Below are 15,793 nucleotides of genomic sequence, written 5' to 3'. Positions count from 1 at the left end.
TCAGCATCTTAGCTGTAGAGGGCAGTGTCACTGGCCCTCATATGTGGGATCCGAACCAGGGCCCTCTGGCGTCCCAAGCCAGCTCTTAACCAACGTGCCACTAGGCCGGCCCAACAAACATGTTTGAAGGTGATGAGTTATGGGGGAAATGGAGCAGGTGTAGGGACTAGGAGTGCTTGGGTGGAGTTTCATAGAGGAGCTCTCAAAGTGGCACTAACTGAGAGGGTGACGTAGAGCAGAGACCTGGAGAAATCACAGGGCCTGGTTGTGGGGATGTTTGAGGAAAGGGTCAGTTACCAGGGCAAAGTCCAGAGGCAGGAACATGCCAAGTATTCAAGGAAGGGCCCTTAAGCGGGGGACAGAGGTGAGGGGCCAAGGCCATCATGAATGACTCAGGCTGTACTCAAGGTAGCATGCAGGACCTGAAGATAGAGGAGGCCTTTCTGGCCTGAGTGCTGAGAACAGACTCTTCAAGGTTGGGCAGACAGAGGGGCAAGTGGGACCTGGGAGAGCAGTTAGGGTGATGGTGATGTGGAGGTGAGAACTGATCAGGTGATCAGGTTGGGGGTGCATGTTTTGAATGTACAGCCAACTTGATATGCTAGTGGATTGGGTGTGGGGTGAGAGAGAAAAGTCAAGGACAACTCCATTTATTTTTAGTGTGAACTGGAAGTAGAGAGTTATCACCAGTGGGCATGGGAAAGACTAAAGGTGGGGGCTTTGTAGAGGGAAGGACAGGAATTCAGTTTTGAACATACGACTGAGTTTGAGTTGCCAGTTGTATGTTCATGTAGAGCTGTTAAGTAGACAGTGGGAAATAGGGTCTGGTGTTCATTGAAGAAACCCAGCTAAAGAAATAAAATGGGAGCCATTGGCATATAAAGGGCACACAAAGCCTGACTGCGATCACCTGGGGTGAGTGTAGATAAAGAAGAGGCCACAGACTGAGCCTGGCCTCCCACATGAGTTGGAGTAAAGTAGGAAGGAACTCCAGAGAGGATATTTCTGAGCAGCCAGATTAACAGGTGCACGCAGGAGGGGGCGTAGTCAATGGGTGGGTCCTGCTGCCCAGCAGGTGGCAGGAGAAGAACTAAGGGTAGAGGACACTGGTGACCATGAGTCCTGGGGCAAGACAGCCTGACTGGGTAGGTTCTTGAGAGCAGGAAGAGAAATGGGAACAGCTCTTTTGAGGAGTTTTTGCTCCAAAGAGGAGTAGAAAAATGGGACATGGGGTCAAGAACGTGCATTTTGGGATAGAGAATTAGCAGGATTTTACTGAAGGTGAGCTGTAGAGAGGGATGCTCATGCCAAGAGAAAGGGAGGAGTTGCTTGTGCACAGGCCGTGGTAGGTGGGAGGGATGGGACTTAGAGCTCCAGTCTGGTGGGTTGTAGCACAAAAGGCGTGCCTGTAAACAACGCCGGTACAGGTGTTGGAAAGTGGGTAGACATGGCATTTTTCTAATGGTTTCCATTTTCTCAATGAAGCAGCAAGGTTATCTGCAGAGAGTGAAGATGGAAATGAGGAGGGTGTGAAATAGTCCTCTGGGGGTGGTCCGTAAAGTTTATGGTCGTTAATGTGAAGGAAGCCAGTAAGACTCAAGAGTTCAGGCTTGCTGGGCAGGTTGTAACCAGGGTGGACGACCGAGAGGGAGTTCGGGCTAGAGCAAGGGTTGGCAAACTTTTGAGACCGAAGAGCCACCAGGGGTCAGCAAACTGCGGCTCGTGAGCCACATGCGGCTCTTTGGGTACATACATGTGGCTCTGAAGTAAAATTGAAAATGAAAATAAAACTATCGTAGTTTCATTTATAAAATTTTTAAAGGATATTATTCACATAATGTGATTATGTAAAAATATATTTATGGCTCTCGAATAATGTTTAAATTGTTGTGAGGGACAAGATTGGCTCTTCCAGGGGTCAGCAAACTTTTGAGACAGAACACACCCAAAGAGCTGTATGTGGCTCAGGAGTGGCAGTTTGCCGACCCCTGGACTAGGCACAAGGGGCTGCAGCCATTGCACACCTTCCTCCCTTGGGAGTGGGCTCTGCCTTAGGGAGGCTGCTATCAGGTGTATTTATCGCAACCTCAAGCGTGGCTATTGGTCTGTCAGGATCGGGGCTACTTTGAGGAGCTGATCTCCCTGCTGGAGGCAGCCCTGGGCCTAGAGCGGGCCCACATGGGCATGTTCACAGAGCTGGCCATCCTCTACTCCAAGTTCAAGCCGCAGAAGATGCCAGAGCACCTGGAGCTCTTCTGGTCCCGTGTCAACATCCCAAAGGTAATCCGGCCTTCCTAGAGGTTCTGGCTACCATGTGCACATGTGGCAGCAGCCTGACCCTCGGCCACGGCCATCCTGCCAGGTGCTGAGAGCCGCAGAGCAGGCACACCTCTGGGCGGAGCTGGTATTCCTCTACGACAAGTACGAGGAGTACGACAATGCTGTCCTCACCATGATCAGTCACCCTACTGATGCCTGGAGAGAAGGGCAATTCAAAGATGTCATTGCCAAGGTAAGAAGGCACGTGAGCATGCCAGTTCCTGCCTGCTTCTGCCAGGCCTGTCCTGGGGCCCTGGAATGAACACCAGTGTGCCGCCCCAAGGCATGCTTACACCTCTGCTCAGTTGGTGGTGATTTTGTCTGCACAAAGGGAACTGCTTAGGAAGGGTAATGACTGGCCTAGGACCCCCACAGCTAGGCTGAGGGCAGGGGAAATCAGTGTGCCACTGCAGCCCCGCCTGCCCCTCCTGCCTCTCAGGACCACACTTTCCCTGCCATGCTCCCATGCTGGGCCCTTTGCAGCCAGACCTTGCTGTTTGCTCTTCCTTCTGCCCCCTTCAGCTGAGGATTCACAGCCCCAGACCCTGTCTACCACTTTTTCCTGTTGTATTTTTTTTATATATATATTTTTCACCACGTGACATTTTTTTCCTTCATGTCTCTCCCGCCAAAATTGCCAGCCCCAGAGAATTGCAGGCACCTGACAAAGTGCCAGTAAACACCTTCCAGGTGGAGGCCTGAGCCCAGGTCTGCTCCTGGGCGTCCACCCTTCCCAGCTGTGGCCATCTTCCTATAGCCTAGCTGGGCTAACACCAGCCGCCAAAAACTGTTAGAAGGTGTCAGGTCTGAGTTCAAGCATCACGTGGTTCTCTGCTATTTTGTGTTTCTGGTCTCTGGATTGTTCCTCCCCTGTGAGTTCTGCATGCATGTTAGATGGTAAGAGGATGAAGCTTTCTGTTTTCAGTTCCTGGGCTTTTTGCTTTGAGTGTCCTTGTTTTGTCTCAGTGGCCTTGGGTGATTTGCCCTCAGGCCTCTCCCATTTGCTGTGTGCCAGTAGAGGAAGTGTTCTGACTGCGTGTTTATCCCACCACTCCCAGGTGGGGCGTGGGCTCCTCTTCTCGGGGTCGTTTGCCTTCTGTTCCACATATGGCTGCTGAGGGCAGGCCTGGTGTTGGGCAGAGACACCCAGGCAGGTCTCAGCACCCACTCTTACTAGGAGCTATTAGAAGGAACAGTCAGCCCCAAGGTCACACATGTCCACACTAATCGGCGTGGTGGTGTGAAGTCTGGCTGTCTGACAGGATGTCCAACCCTGAATGGGGTTTTCCGGTTGCTGGTGGAAAGGTGGCAGATCACGCATTCTTGTGCGCTGGCACATGTGAAAAACATGCTAGAAAACTCATACCTGATCAGTTCTTTTTTTCACATTTAACTCCTCTGATACCAGGATGCATTTTTAAAGATTTTTTTGGGGGAATTGGGGGGATGGGAACAGACAAGTTTCTGTCGTTTTGTTCTTAAATCTAGTTGTGGAGGATGTTGCTTCACTGGCCCAAGTTGGCACCACCATTGCGCTCTTCCCGGGCGAGGCAGATCAGTCACCGGCTTCTGGACGGCTGCTCACTGTGGCTGCTGGCCGCTCTCGCTGGCTGCTGGCCACACACGGTAGCCCATGGCAACCCACTGCCACAGGGGCTGCAGCCTACACCGTGACCAGTGACTCTTCAGCAGCCCAGCTCCAGGTTGAGCTGTTGTTCAGCATCTTAGCTGTGGAGGGCAGTGTCACTGGCCCTCGTATGTGGGATCCGAACCGGGGCCCTCTGGCATCCCAAGCCAGTTCTTAACCATCGTGCCACTCGGCCGGCCCCCAGGATGCATTTTAAAGTTGATGACATGCCATGGTTGAGGTGGCAATGCTTTTTGTTTCTTAGTAGGATCTGGACATTGTGGTTGTCCAGGTGACTGAGGGACATCTGGCCTGCATGAGGCCCACCTTGGTGGTGGTCAGGATCAGCAGATTCCTGAGGAGAGGTGGAGGTCAGCACGGAGTCTTAGGTCTGGTTTCACGCTCACAGATGAGACTGTGTCGTATGGGAGAGCAGTGTTCGTGCAGCTAATGGCCTAGTCCTGTTCTTAGTGTGACGCACTGATGTCTCTGCCTTCCTGCATGTGGGAGACAGATTCCTTTCACCTGCTTTGTGGAGGAGAGGAGGAATGAAGGACAATAGCTGGTGTGGTGGCCTGACAAAGGGGACATGGTCCACACTCGACACATGAGAGGATGTTGTAATCACCCAGCTACCAGGCTGTGTGGTAGAGGGCCAGGCAGGGGCCTTGCTGACACAGATCAGGGTGGCATCCTGGCTCAGTCATTCACTGTTTCTGTCACTTTGGGCTGGTGTCATCACTGTGAACCTCAGTTACCCTATCCATGAAGTATGCATAATGTTTCCTGCCTACCAAGTGATTGGTGGCAGGTGCCCCGCATACAGCAGTGCAATACGTGTTAGGAACCAGAGTGCACTGGCTGGTCACCCTTGAGCTTGGACAGAATCTCTGAGCCTTGGTTTTCTCTTCTGCAAAACAGAGTTGATGCCCTGTCCTGGGCCCGGGGCTTCATGGAGACAGGGTGTGCAACATGCACACCATAGGCATGGCGGTGGCTGTGGCCTTGTCAGTGCTCCCATCCTGGTGCATTGCTCCAGAGGAGGGCACCTCGTGGTCGCCAGTGCGCCAACAGGAGCAACTGTCAGCCCAGAGGGTCGTGAAACTGCTGCATCCTGAGAGCACCAGGTGCCTCCACATGAGCAGCTCAGCCCAACAGGACACGTGTTCTGGACCCGCCCACCCAGAGTGGCTGGGCCAGCTCTTGTCCAGCCTTATGGTCATCACAGGAAAGGGAAGAGAGCATGGCAAGTTGTGTTCTGTTAAGCTGTCCACCCAGAGAGACATGGGGCATTCTGGCCATGCTTCCGTGAAGGCTGCATGGACTCGTTTAAAAGGCAGGGAGAGCAGGTTGTCCTGTGTGGCCCTGAGGAGGAAACTCCTTTAACCACCACCACCTCTGCCTGCTCTCCTGCCTGCAGAAGGTCAAGACCTCTCCAGGGGCACAGGATGCACCCAGGGAGAGCCTCAGCAAGATGGCCTTATCCTTTTACACAATCCTCTCTTGTCCCACAGTCATCCTACAAGTGTTGCTGGCAGGGGCCTGCCAGTGGGGCTTAGAGGAGGCAACTCACCACTGAAGGTTAACTTGAGCCTCTTGACCCCACCTTACATCCTGACAGCCCCTTCTGCTTAGTCTAGTCTGATGCTGAGTAAAAGGGCCAGCCTGGAAGAATGACAGGTTTCAGAGCTCTGATACAAACGTGCCTGGCAGGGAAGGTCACCACTCCCCTCTGTGCCCTTGAGGGCAGGCACTAAGGACCCCCAAGCCCATCTAGGTTAGAATCTGTGGTGAAGCGAGTGCTCTGGATGGATAGGGGCACTTCCGAGTCAGGGAATGAAGAGGAGGTAAAGCTATCAGGGACCAGCAAGAGTATCAGTGGCAACTGAGGCTGTGGACAGTCTTGTTCCTCCACCTTTTTGGTCTGCAGACGTCCCTGGGCCCCACATTGCTGCTGGCTCACCTGAACCCAGGGTGGCTGGAGGGCTCCCACCACACCCACCCCTCCACCCAGCATAGCTCTAGCATCCTGTGCCCTGTGTGCACCCCTGGACCTCCGCACATGTCGTACTGGAGGGCAGAAACCACCTTGATCTCCCCTGAATGCCAGACCCTGCAGTCAGCAAACCTGGAGGACATCCTTTCCGGGATCACAGGGTCAGCCCAGAGCAACTCAGCCCTCTGCAGGCCAGGCTCCCCAGTCTGAGCACTGCAGTGTCTTGTTGGAGAGTATCTGGGATGTGATAGGATGCATTGCTTGCAGCTCAGGCTAGGCTGAGCCTCCTGAGGAGGGCTGGGGAATCTTGCTTGGATAAAACCATGTTTTGGTCCTTGTGTATATTCTGGCTTCTACCTTCATTCATTCCACAGGTAGTAGCTGAGCATTGGCCACTTCAGTTACAGGGTGGGTGCCAGGTGAGGCAGGAAACAAAAGCCTGCATCTTAGGGCATCGGTTAGCAAGTGCTGAGGAGAAAAATGTCACAGGGGTGGGAAAGGGGGTGTGTTGGGAGGGCTGCCCAGTCTTCTAAGAGGTGGTCATGACCAGAAGGAGTGTGCAGCATCTGAGGCAGCGGTGGGGGTGAGGACCGCACGACTGACCCCAGCTCTGCCCCACCCACCTGCAGGTTGCCAATGTGGAGCTCTACTACAAAGCCCTGCAGTTCTATCTGGATTACAAACCCCTGCTCATCAATGACCTGCTGATTGTGCTGGCGCCCCGGCTGGACCACACCCGGACTGTGGGCTTCTTTGCAAAGGTGAGTCAGCCAGAACCCCAGAGAAGGGCATGTGGGGGCCACAGTCATCTGAATGGTAGTACCATAATAAACTTTTTGAAATTGACCCCCAGACAATCTAAAGATTAAGTATATCAAACTGATTTAAGTTTCAGATACAGCTTTGCGTGCCAGCTATAAATTCCATAGATGAAATTGGCATCTGCTGAGTAACCCAGGCAACCCTTTTTGCATGAGTGCGCATAGAGCTGGTTGGTTCTAGGTGTCCTAAGGAGAGCTAGAGCTGGGCTGTACACACTGGCCCATCAGTGTGTCAAGGGGCTTTCAGCCAAGTGGTTTCCTGAAGACTTGTCTGAGTGCCCTCTCTTCTCCCGATGTCAGGCAGGCCAGTTGCCTCTGGTGAAGCCTTATCTGCGGTCAGTCCAGAGCCACAACAACAAGAGTGTGAATGAGGCCCTCAACCACCTGCTGACAGAAGAGGAGGATTATCAGGTGGGTGTGGGAGAAGGAGCCCTGGCAGGAGGCAGCAGCAGCTTCTCCTGTGCTTTTGGGACCCATGACGCTGGCCTTGGATGCTCAGGAACTGGAGAGATCCTCCTGTCTGTACCAGCCAGTGTGTCCTCAGCAGGCTGCCCTTGCATAGGAGGGGGTGTGTGCCCCAAGGAGCACCACGGGTAGATGGGCAGGGGCCTTTCTGAGGCTGAGGTGGCAGTCAGTAGTAATGCCTGGTGCCTGCTCACCATACCCCTCACCCAAGGAAAGGCCATGTCCTCCTAGGGTTTGAGAGCATCTATTGACGCCTATGACAACTTCGATAACATCGCCCTGGCGCAGCGGTTGGAGAAGCACCAGCTGATCGAGTTCAGGCGCATTGCCGCTTATCTGTACAAGGGCAACAACCGGTGGGCCCAGAGTGTGGAGCTCTGCAAGAAGGATCATCTCTACAAGGTAAGTCCCAGTGCCCTACCCACCCTGTGTGCTTCCCGATGCTTGGGGTTGGTGGTGGGGAAGGTCACAACCCTCCACCAGGAGACCCTTGCGGTGGGGGCAGGAAGGATGAAATTAGAGGGCAGCATTTTTAGAACATCAGCTAAGAGGTGGGAGCAATCTGGAGGATCATTATCTGTCATTAACTTACAGCCCTGAAAAGTTATTTGGTTTGCAATACTTGTTCTCATGCAGTTGTCTTTTCCCAGCAGTTATATGTGAGTTTCACTCTCCCTAAACACAGCATGGTATTGTTCACTTGGCACCTGTTTTGCTTCCTATCAAGATTTGGGGAATTAAAAACACCTTAGTTAAAAATCATGTTCAAAATATTTGTTTCTGCTCTTGAGTGGTGGCTTGGCACCACCTTCGGGTCCAGATCCTAGTCCAGGCATCTGCTAGTCAGGGTAGGCAGCTGGAGAGATCCCAGGCCCAGAAGGCTTTGCCATCACTTTGCTTGGCATCTCCCCAGTGGGGCAAAGTGCAGTTGCACAACCTTGTGCACGGCTGAGCTGACTTCCAAGGGTTCTGTGTGCCAGGAGCCCCCAGGAACCACTCTTCAGGCCATGTGCTTGACGTGAGGGTGTTCCTCCCAGAGCTGTCCTCAGCACTCCTGAATACCTTCCCAGGACACTTGACAGCTGCCATCCTCTGCCCAACACAGGCATCTCCCTCTCATGGCACATGGGCTAAGACCAGGGCATGTTGAGCTGCTCCCCAAGTTGTCACCTCCAGTTTGGGGCTGTTAGGTGATATCTCCTCGCTTTTAGTGACAGTGTTTGTGGTTCTTCCTGGAATGCCGGCAGGACCCCTGTAGAGGAACTAAAAGAAAATGCCACAGAAGCTGTGGGACAGCATGTCAAAGTGTTCAGGTGCTGGCCCTGGAAGGTGGCAGCGGGGCTCTGACACCGGAACGAATCTGCCCCCGGCTTGGGTTGGGATGGAGTCAACAACGGCCCTGTCCTGCCAGGTACACACCAGGGTCTTGAATGCACAGGCTCCTCACCAACTGGGGCAGGAAGTGCGTGAGCAAGCAGTGCCGTGAGCACTGCCAGAGGGGCAATCCATTCTCCTCCAACCAGCAGTGCCACTCAGAGTGGTATGTATGCCCCAGGAAGAGAACCCAGGTCAAAGCCACTGGCAGAAAGTTGGTTGGCATACTTTCCAGCATAGTGGTTCTCAGCTGGGAGTGACTTTGACCCCCAGAGGACATTTGGTTGTCACACCTTAGGGTTCAGTGCTACATCAAGTAGGTGGAGGCAAGGGTGGTGCTAAAGAACCCACAGTGCGCGCGCACGTTTCAGCAGTGCCCCGGCAGGGGGCCCACACTGGGTGAAAGTCCGAGGAGAGTGGGAGGTCACAGCATGCCACCCCGGGATGATGAGTCGTCACCACTGGCTCCTGGGACAGTCGTGGAGCAGCAAGAAGCATGCTTTCCAGAGTGCAGAGGTGGATGTGACAGCACGGTGGGCTGTCAGCTGTCAGGGGTGAACACCTCGAGGTATGCACACTCTACCTGAGGAACCAGCTGAGCGGAGGAGACAGTAACTGGACTGCTGAGGAACAGCGGGACAGGCAGGGTGTGAGGGAAGGTGTCAGGACACGGGCAGGTGAGGGCTAGGGGGCCCACACACAGGTGCACAGACAGGCGAGAGATTCAGGGGCCCCTCATGCCCAAAGTGAAGTACAGGAGCCTACAGAGGTAAAGTCACAGGCCAGAAATGGTAGGGCAAGGGGCTGGAGTGGGGCCCTGTCAGGAGCTAGCAATGATTTGGGAGGAGGTGGAGAGATGCCCTCATAGTGACACAGCCAGTGTGGTTATGAGAAGTGGGCAGGTGTGGGAGAATCCCAGACTCGTGCTTAGTTCCTGGCTGTGGGAGAAGGGCATAGACAGGGATCATCTGTGGGACTCACTGCACCTGAGTTTTCTAGGAAGCTGCCAGGTTCTGGAAACATCCACTTTCTGGTGATGGCAGTTGAAGCTGTGCAAGTTCATGAGCTAGTAGTCCCCAAAGCCTGTGGAGGAAGGGAAGAGGTTTTAGGTACGGGTAGAAGACAGACCAGCCAGGAGTAGGCCCAGCTGGAGGACAGAGAGCAGCACGGTGGCATCAGAAGCCTAAGGAGACATGACCTGAAGGTGTACTGGAGTTTTCACTTGAGTATCCACTGACTCTGATGAAAAAAAAAAAGAGAGAGAGAAAGAGACCTGGTGCCTTTGTATGAACAGTGTATGAAGAGGCAGGACTTGAAAACAGCAGCAAGCAGGTGGGAGTGGATCCTTCTTGGAGGAGGGGCAAGGGGCAGGGTTCCAGGTGCTGGCCTTTGGGTCTCGTTTCAGTCTCCAGAAAGACCTCAGCACCTCATGTCAGAGGTGATCGAGTGGGTTTGAGGAGCAGTGACCACAATGGCAGCCAACCGTTGTTTCTGGGCAGCAGCATTCACAGTTAGTGGCAACCAAATTGTGTTTGGCACCAGCTGTGCCTCTCATCAGTCAGGTGTGCAGAGGGTTGTCGTGGAGGCTAAGGGAGCTGACTCAGAAATTGCTAATTTACTGATGACTACTCACTGGGTGGGGATGATTTTATAAATTATGTTTTACATCAGCGGTTCTCAGCCTGTGGGTCCCGACCCCTTTGGGGGTCGAACGACCCTTTCACAGGGGTCGCCTAACACCATCAGAAAACAAAAAGATATTTACATTACGAGTCATCACAGTAGCAAAATTACAGTTATAGAGTAGCAACAAAAATAATTCTATGGTTGGGGGTCACCACAACATGAGGAACTGTATTAAGGGGTCGCAGCATTAGGAAGGTTGAGAACCGCTATTTTAGACAAAGATATTTACAAGTATGAACGTAGTGATTAGGGATTTTTGAGGGACTTTTTTATGTCGGGAAGAAAAAGCAAATCTCTATTTCTTGAGCACTAGCTGTGTCCTTCATAGCTGCTCCATGTTGATTCTAGAAGGATATAGCTGGCTGTTGCCCTGATCATAGCAACGCTGGCCTTCACAGCAGGCCTTGCTGGCATTGTCACCATCCTTTCAGTGTTCATGCACTCCCTCTGCATGCCATCAGGCTCTGAGGCTGAAGTGTATCTCCCAGGGCATCTGTACCGTGTGTGCCACCTCCTTCTGGGCATTTCAGCAGCTCTGCAAGGGCCAGCTGCCAGGACCATGTTCGGTGCCCTCCTCAGCCCTCCTGGAGATGGTACTTCATCTGCCAGAGAGCAGCCGAGGCACAGGGAACCCTCTTTGAGTGAGGTAAGGGCTTTCATGGAGCTTGGCACTTGCTCCTATGCCCTTTCAGCCAGAAAGTGCCTCAAGTGGCAGATGGCAGGGTGGCCAAGCTGTGCATCTGCCTCGGTTGCAGGACGCCATGCAGCACGCTGCAGAGTCAAGGGATGCTGAGCTGGCTGAGAAGTTGCTGCAGTGGTTCCTGGAGGAGGGCAAGCAGGAGTGCTTCGCAGCCTGTCTGTTCACCTGCTATGACCTGCTTCCCCCGGATGTGGTGCTAGAGCTGGCCTGGAGGCACAACCTGATGGACCTGGCCATGCCCTACTTCATCCAGGTGATGAGGGAGTACCTTAGCAAAGTAAGTACCTGCCTGCCATGGCTCCCTGGCCCCTGGCTAAGACTCTGACCCTGGTCTGCAGAGGCCCTGTGGTGGCCCACTGGGAGCCAGCCCAGTTTGCCACTCTCACAGCAGTTCTTCCACACACTGCAGGCCACCTACCTCTCAGCACCAGCTATTGGCCAGCAGAGGGGCACTTAATAAGAATGTTAACACGTATTTAAGCCTTTAACACCTTGACAAGGGAAGCAGTCATCCCCTCTACCTATAGACTGTGGGGTTCAGGTCCAAAGCTGACAGGTAAAGGGGGGCCTCAGATCCACATCTCCCTGGCCCAGGGGCCATACTCATGTGTTGGCCATACTCATATCTTGGCACATTGCTTCTGCCACTCCACATGTCACGTAGTGTCCCTAGTGTCCCACTGTGGCTTTCTTTGCAGGTTGATGAGCTGTTAAATGAGGCGGCAGTGTCTGATTTTAACTTCCTGGGTGTCAAAGCCCTAGGAGTGACTGTCTGGGCCTACCTGTAGCCACTGTCCAGGAACCCATGTCGTCTGGTCTGATTTCTTTCTGAGACTGCAGAAAGCCATCACTCAGCAGTGCCTACCTGCCCATATAGCCATATACCTAACCTTCTTCCAGCCAGATGGAGACCCCACAATGCCAAGAAGCCACCAGCTGCGGCTTCTTTCAGTGTGCAGGGAAGGGAGAGGCCTCCCAGGGGCTTAAGGAAGAAATAGGAAGTATAGTGGGGGTTGAGGTGTCTGGGGCTGCCAGCTTTGGCCCACAAGGACTTGCTCTGCCTGCTGCCTCCAGAGCCTGGGAGTTGCCCAGGCCCTGGCAAGGGCTGTCCCAGGGCCATTCCAGGCCATCACCCTGATGCAGGAGAAGGGACGACTAGGGTGTGTCCATCCACACAGCACATGTGAGTGGGAGGGTACCGCCCCTCCAGGGGACCGGGAGGGGCAGCCCTGGCCATGTGGCCTGAGCTACATGGACTGACTGAATTTGCACGGGTCCCTGGTTCCTCAGCCACAGTGGACTACAGCTCTCTACAGGAGGTGTCTGTGCTTTGTGGAGCTTGTCCATGGAAACTGCTTTATCCACAATGGGCTGCTTTTTCCACCCTGAAGTTGTCTTAACCTGGAAATACTCTGTTCTGAGCCCCTGCATAAAGAAGGAAGAATGTGGCTTGAATCTCTTCCTGTTGTTGAGGTCCATGGGTTAACATAAGAGGAACTTTGGCCATTTAGACCTTCATTGCTACAGGGGTTGGGCCCCCAGGACTCCCCTTCCCCGCCCCCCCCCGAGGACTTGGGGAGTATGCTCCCTCTCTGTGGCAAATGACAGGCTCATCTTGGCAGCTGTTGTCACTTTGGTCCGCACTGTGGCCACCCAGCTAAGCCAGGGTGGTACAGTGTGCATGGGCCACATTGGAAGGACCGTGTCCCCTGGCCTGGGGTCCCCAGACACCTTCCCTAGTCCTAGAAGGCAGGGGCTCCCATGGTGCCTCCCTCAATCCTGCCCCCTGTACCTCCACCAGCACCCAACTAGGTGCCTACCATGGTAGGGAGAGAATGGGTTTCTGAGGTAGTGGTGGGGTGTGGGCTGGTTGCTGGCTTGGGCAGGGACCCAGCAGACGAGACACTGCTTTGAGGTGGAGAGGCCCAGACAGGAAGGCCACAGCCCCTTCCTGACGAGATCTCGGTCCTGGGCCTCTTGACTCATCTGCAAAGCTCAAAGGCCATCCCTCTGAGAACCCTCCGACTTCCGAGGCTCTCCCAATAGAGCGAGCTGAGGCAGAGGACAGGTTGTGAGAGAATGGCTGTCCTGCTCCTTCCTCCCCTCCACCCGGGTCCCATGGAAGGAAGATGAGAGGAGTGCACAGGACTGGTGTCAGAGCTGTCTCTCCCAGACCTGATTGTACATGGGCCACATAATTATTTCTTCTTTCTTACTCAAGTGCTTGTTTAGGAGGCCCAGACACACAGTTGTTACCCCCCTACTAGCACAGTGCTGTCCGCCCTATGTCCTCCATGGCACCACCTCACTCTGTTCCTTCTCCATCTGTCTGTGCCAGCCTGTGAGCACTGCACAGAGCAGCATGTGATGAAGGCTCGAGGAAGGGCAGTGTGCAGCTTGTCCTCAGATGGCTGTCACAGCTTCACCTCTCAGGTGGTACATCCTCCATGCCAGGTGGAAGGTCCCAGGTGTCAGGTGACTAGTCTCCTTAAGAGGGGCAGACAGCCTGGAATGGCTGGAAGCAGGAACCACTATATTGTCTTGGCGGTATCCCTGTGTCCAGAGGAGGACTCAGTCCTGTGAGCCATGCCACACTCGCAGCCTGCAGTCACAGCCCACTGCTCCCATGTGCCTGGCGGCCAAATGCCCACTTGGAAACTGGTGGGCTAGAACAGCGGCTAGAGTTCACCATTGCCCTGCTGGGCACTCCCATCTCCTGGTTACAGAGGCTTCACCTTGTGGAGGGAGGCAGTGGTCACTGCTGGTACAGCAGTACCCCGTGTGCCTGTCCTCAGTTCTAACTCTACTGGAGGCTGTGTGCTTGCCTCCCAAGTTCGCCTCCAGGCTCAGACTGCATATAGCCTGTCAGGCAGACACTCATGTGCTCTTGCCTCTTTGCAGGTGGACAGACTGGACGCCTCAGAGAGTCTACACAAGCGAGAGGAGCATGTAGTGGAGCCCACCCCTTTCCTGTTTGGTAGGTGGCATCCTATAGCCCGTTTCCTGTCCTCTAGGGAGGGGACGCAATTCATACCGCCCTTCCCTGGCTGGGCTTCAGATTGGGGCGGGAATGGACAGGGTGGGGGATGAAGGACCATGATGGCTGCCAGGTGTAGAGACGGTCAGTGGTCCAAGAATGTTGAAAACTCACTGCCACTGTCCTCCTTGATCTGAAGGCAACTGCCTTCTGGTGGGAGTGCTCCTGTCTGCTCCATGTGCCTGGCAACTGTCTCGCTGTGAGCTGCTGCTGTGTGCTGCCCTGCTTGGCCCCTGACAGTAAGGCTGTTTGTTGTTGGCTTTGCGCTTGAGAGCCTGCCTGAATGGCCTGGCCATTGAGCACACGGATCATTTGGTGTCCACTGCACAGAGAGGCTGTTGGGTCCTGGAGTACGCTTGGGGACTAACTTAGGCCTGAGGTTGTAATATGAGCACGCAGCGCGTGAGTCTCCCACCAACTGTGTGCTCCTCCGAGGTCATTGTACCTACCCACCATTAATGTCAATCTGGTTTTTTTAGATTTTGATGGGCATGAGTGAGACCCAGTCATTGGAGCTAAGTAAGTGCCCCACTTGGGGACGAGCTTACTCTCTAGCTTGGGCAGCTTCTGGGCCTGGCCCCACAACAGCAGCTCCCACAGTCCTTGCCTCCAGGCACCATGCTCTCTGTGCCTCAGTCTCTGGGTGGTCTGGGCTGGTCTGCAGCCCTGCTCCTTGGGCCCCTGGCCACTCGGGGGCAGCAGGAACCCTGCTCACCCTCAGCTTCTCCCTCTGCAGGCCAGCAGCTGATGCTGACAGCAGACCCCGCTACAGGCCCACCCCCTGCTGGCTTCCCCTATGGCTATGCCACTGCTCCCGCCTTCACCCAGTCTCCCATGTACAGCTTCAACGTGTAGTGGGTGCTCAGTGGAAACACTCCCTCTGCTGAGTTATTAACCTCTCCAAGAAGCGTGTCACCCCAGAAGTACAGAGGACCCTGATGAAAGGCGGAGACACCTGGATGTTATTTATTTTTGCTGGGACCCAATAATGGCAGCCACTGAGCCATCCCAGAACATGGGAAGGTCAAGGTAGCCCCTGACAACCCAAGAAGACCAGCCATCTCCAGTCGCCAGACAGGGAGGTCAATTCGAGTCTCCTGACCTTCTGGCTGGAGCCAGGCATCCTGGGGAGTTCTTGTCTACAAGGGGTCTACGGCGCTTGGGGGAATGGGCGCCCTCTCTTCACTCAGCACTGGCAGAGCTGCCCTCTCCAGGTCATTTTGCAGACACAGTTGAACAGACTGTCTAACCTGGCTCTGAGCCTCCTGCCGATCATGAATATTAAAGTCAGTTTATCAAGGCAAAGCTTCCCTGCTTGGTGCTGGTGTGGGTAGGAGGGGACAGGAGATTTGCTGGGACCTCTGGGGGTGGGGGACCTGCGTCCGCCCAGAAAAGCTACCTAGGTCAGGATACAGCCAGGGTGTATTGGAGGGGTTTTCCCGATCGTGTGCACGGCACGGAGCTGTAAATCCTGTAAGGGAAGTGGTAACCGCTCTACCCGTCGGTGTGGGAAGGCCAAACCCTCAAACAGCGAGGATGGGGCTAGCGCACATGTCTCTCCACCCCCATCTCCGGGGACCCTGGCGCTCAAGGCAGACGCGGACCCCAAGCCCGCTCCTTCCCGCGCCCGGCTCGTTTGATGTCCGGGCGGACTTAGGAGACAGCACTTTGACCTACAGCTCCGGGCCGGGCGCAGCGCTGCCTTCCAAGCACCCCGCCCCCAGCCTCGCCGCAGGCGGTTGTCAGGAGACAGGGCTCGGCCATTGGC

At 54.5% G+C, this 15,793-nt stretch overlaps 1 protein-coding gene across 1 annotated transcript in view; it reads left to right on the top strand.

Annotated features, from left to right (window-relative positions):
- CLTCL1 (clathrin heavy chain like 1) overlaps positions 1-15,756 on the top strand; it is a gene marked incomplete at its 5' end in the record, with an annotated part of 68,962 nt that extends 53,206 nt beyond the window's left edge. The window contains 8 exons of the mRNA XM_019634166.1: positions 2,113-2,280; positions 2,363-2,512; positions 6,572-6,703; positions 7,064-7,174; positions 7,460-7,630; positions 11,044-11,265; positions 13,890-13,965; positions 14,762-15,756. Of these exons, the coding sequence (XP_019489711.1) occupies positions 2,113-2,280; positions 2,363-2,512; positions 6,572-6,703; positions 7,064-7,174; positions 7,460-7,630; positions 11,044-11,265; positions 13,890-13,965; positions 14,762-14,880 (1,149 nt within the window). The remainder of the gene's footprint in view (positions 1-2,112; positions 2,281-2,362; positions 2,513-6,571; positions 6,704-7,063; positions 7,175-7,459; positions 7,631-11,043; positions 11,266-13,889; positions 13,966-14,761) is intronic.
- Between the last annotated feature and the right edge of the window lie 37 nt (positions 15,757-15,793).

Source organism: Hipposideros armiger, unplaced genomic scaffold (genome assembly GCF_001890085.2).
Source record: "Hipposideros armiger isolate ML-2016 unplaced genomic scaffold, ASM189008v1 scaffold_1529, whole genome shotgun sequence".
In the NCBI taxonomy this organism is placed as follows: Eukaryota; Metazoa; Chordata; class Mammalia; order Chiroptera; family Hipposideridae; genus Hipposideros; species Hipposideros armiger.
Note: the sequence above shows the minus strand (reverse complement) of the source record. Positions and strands in the feature narration are given on the sequence as shown.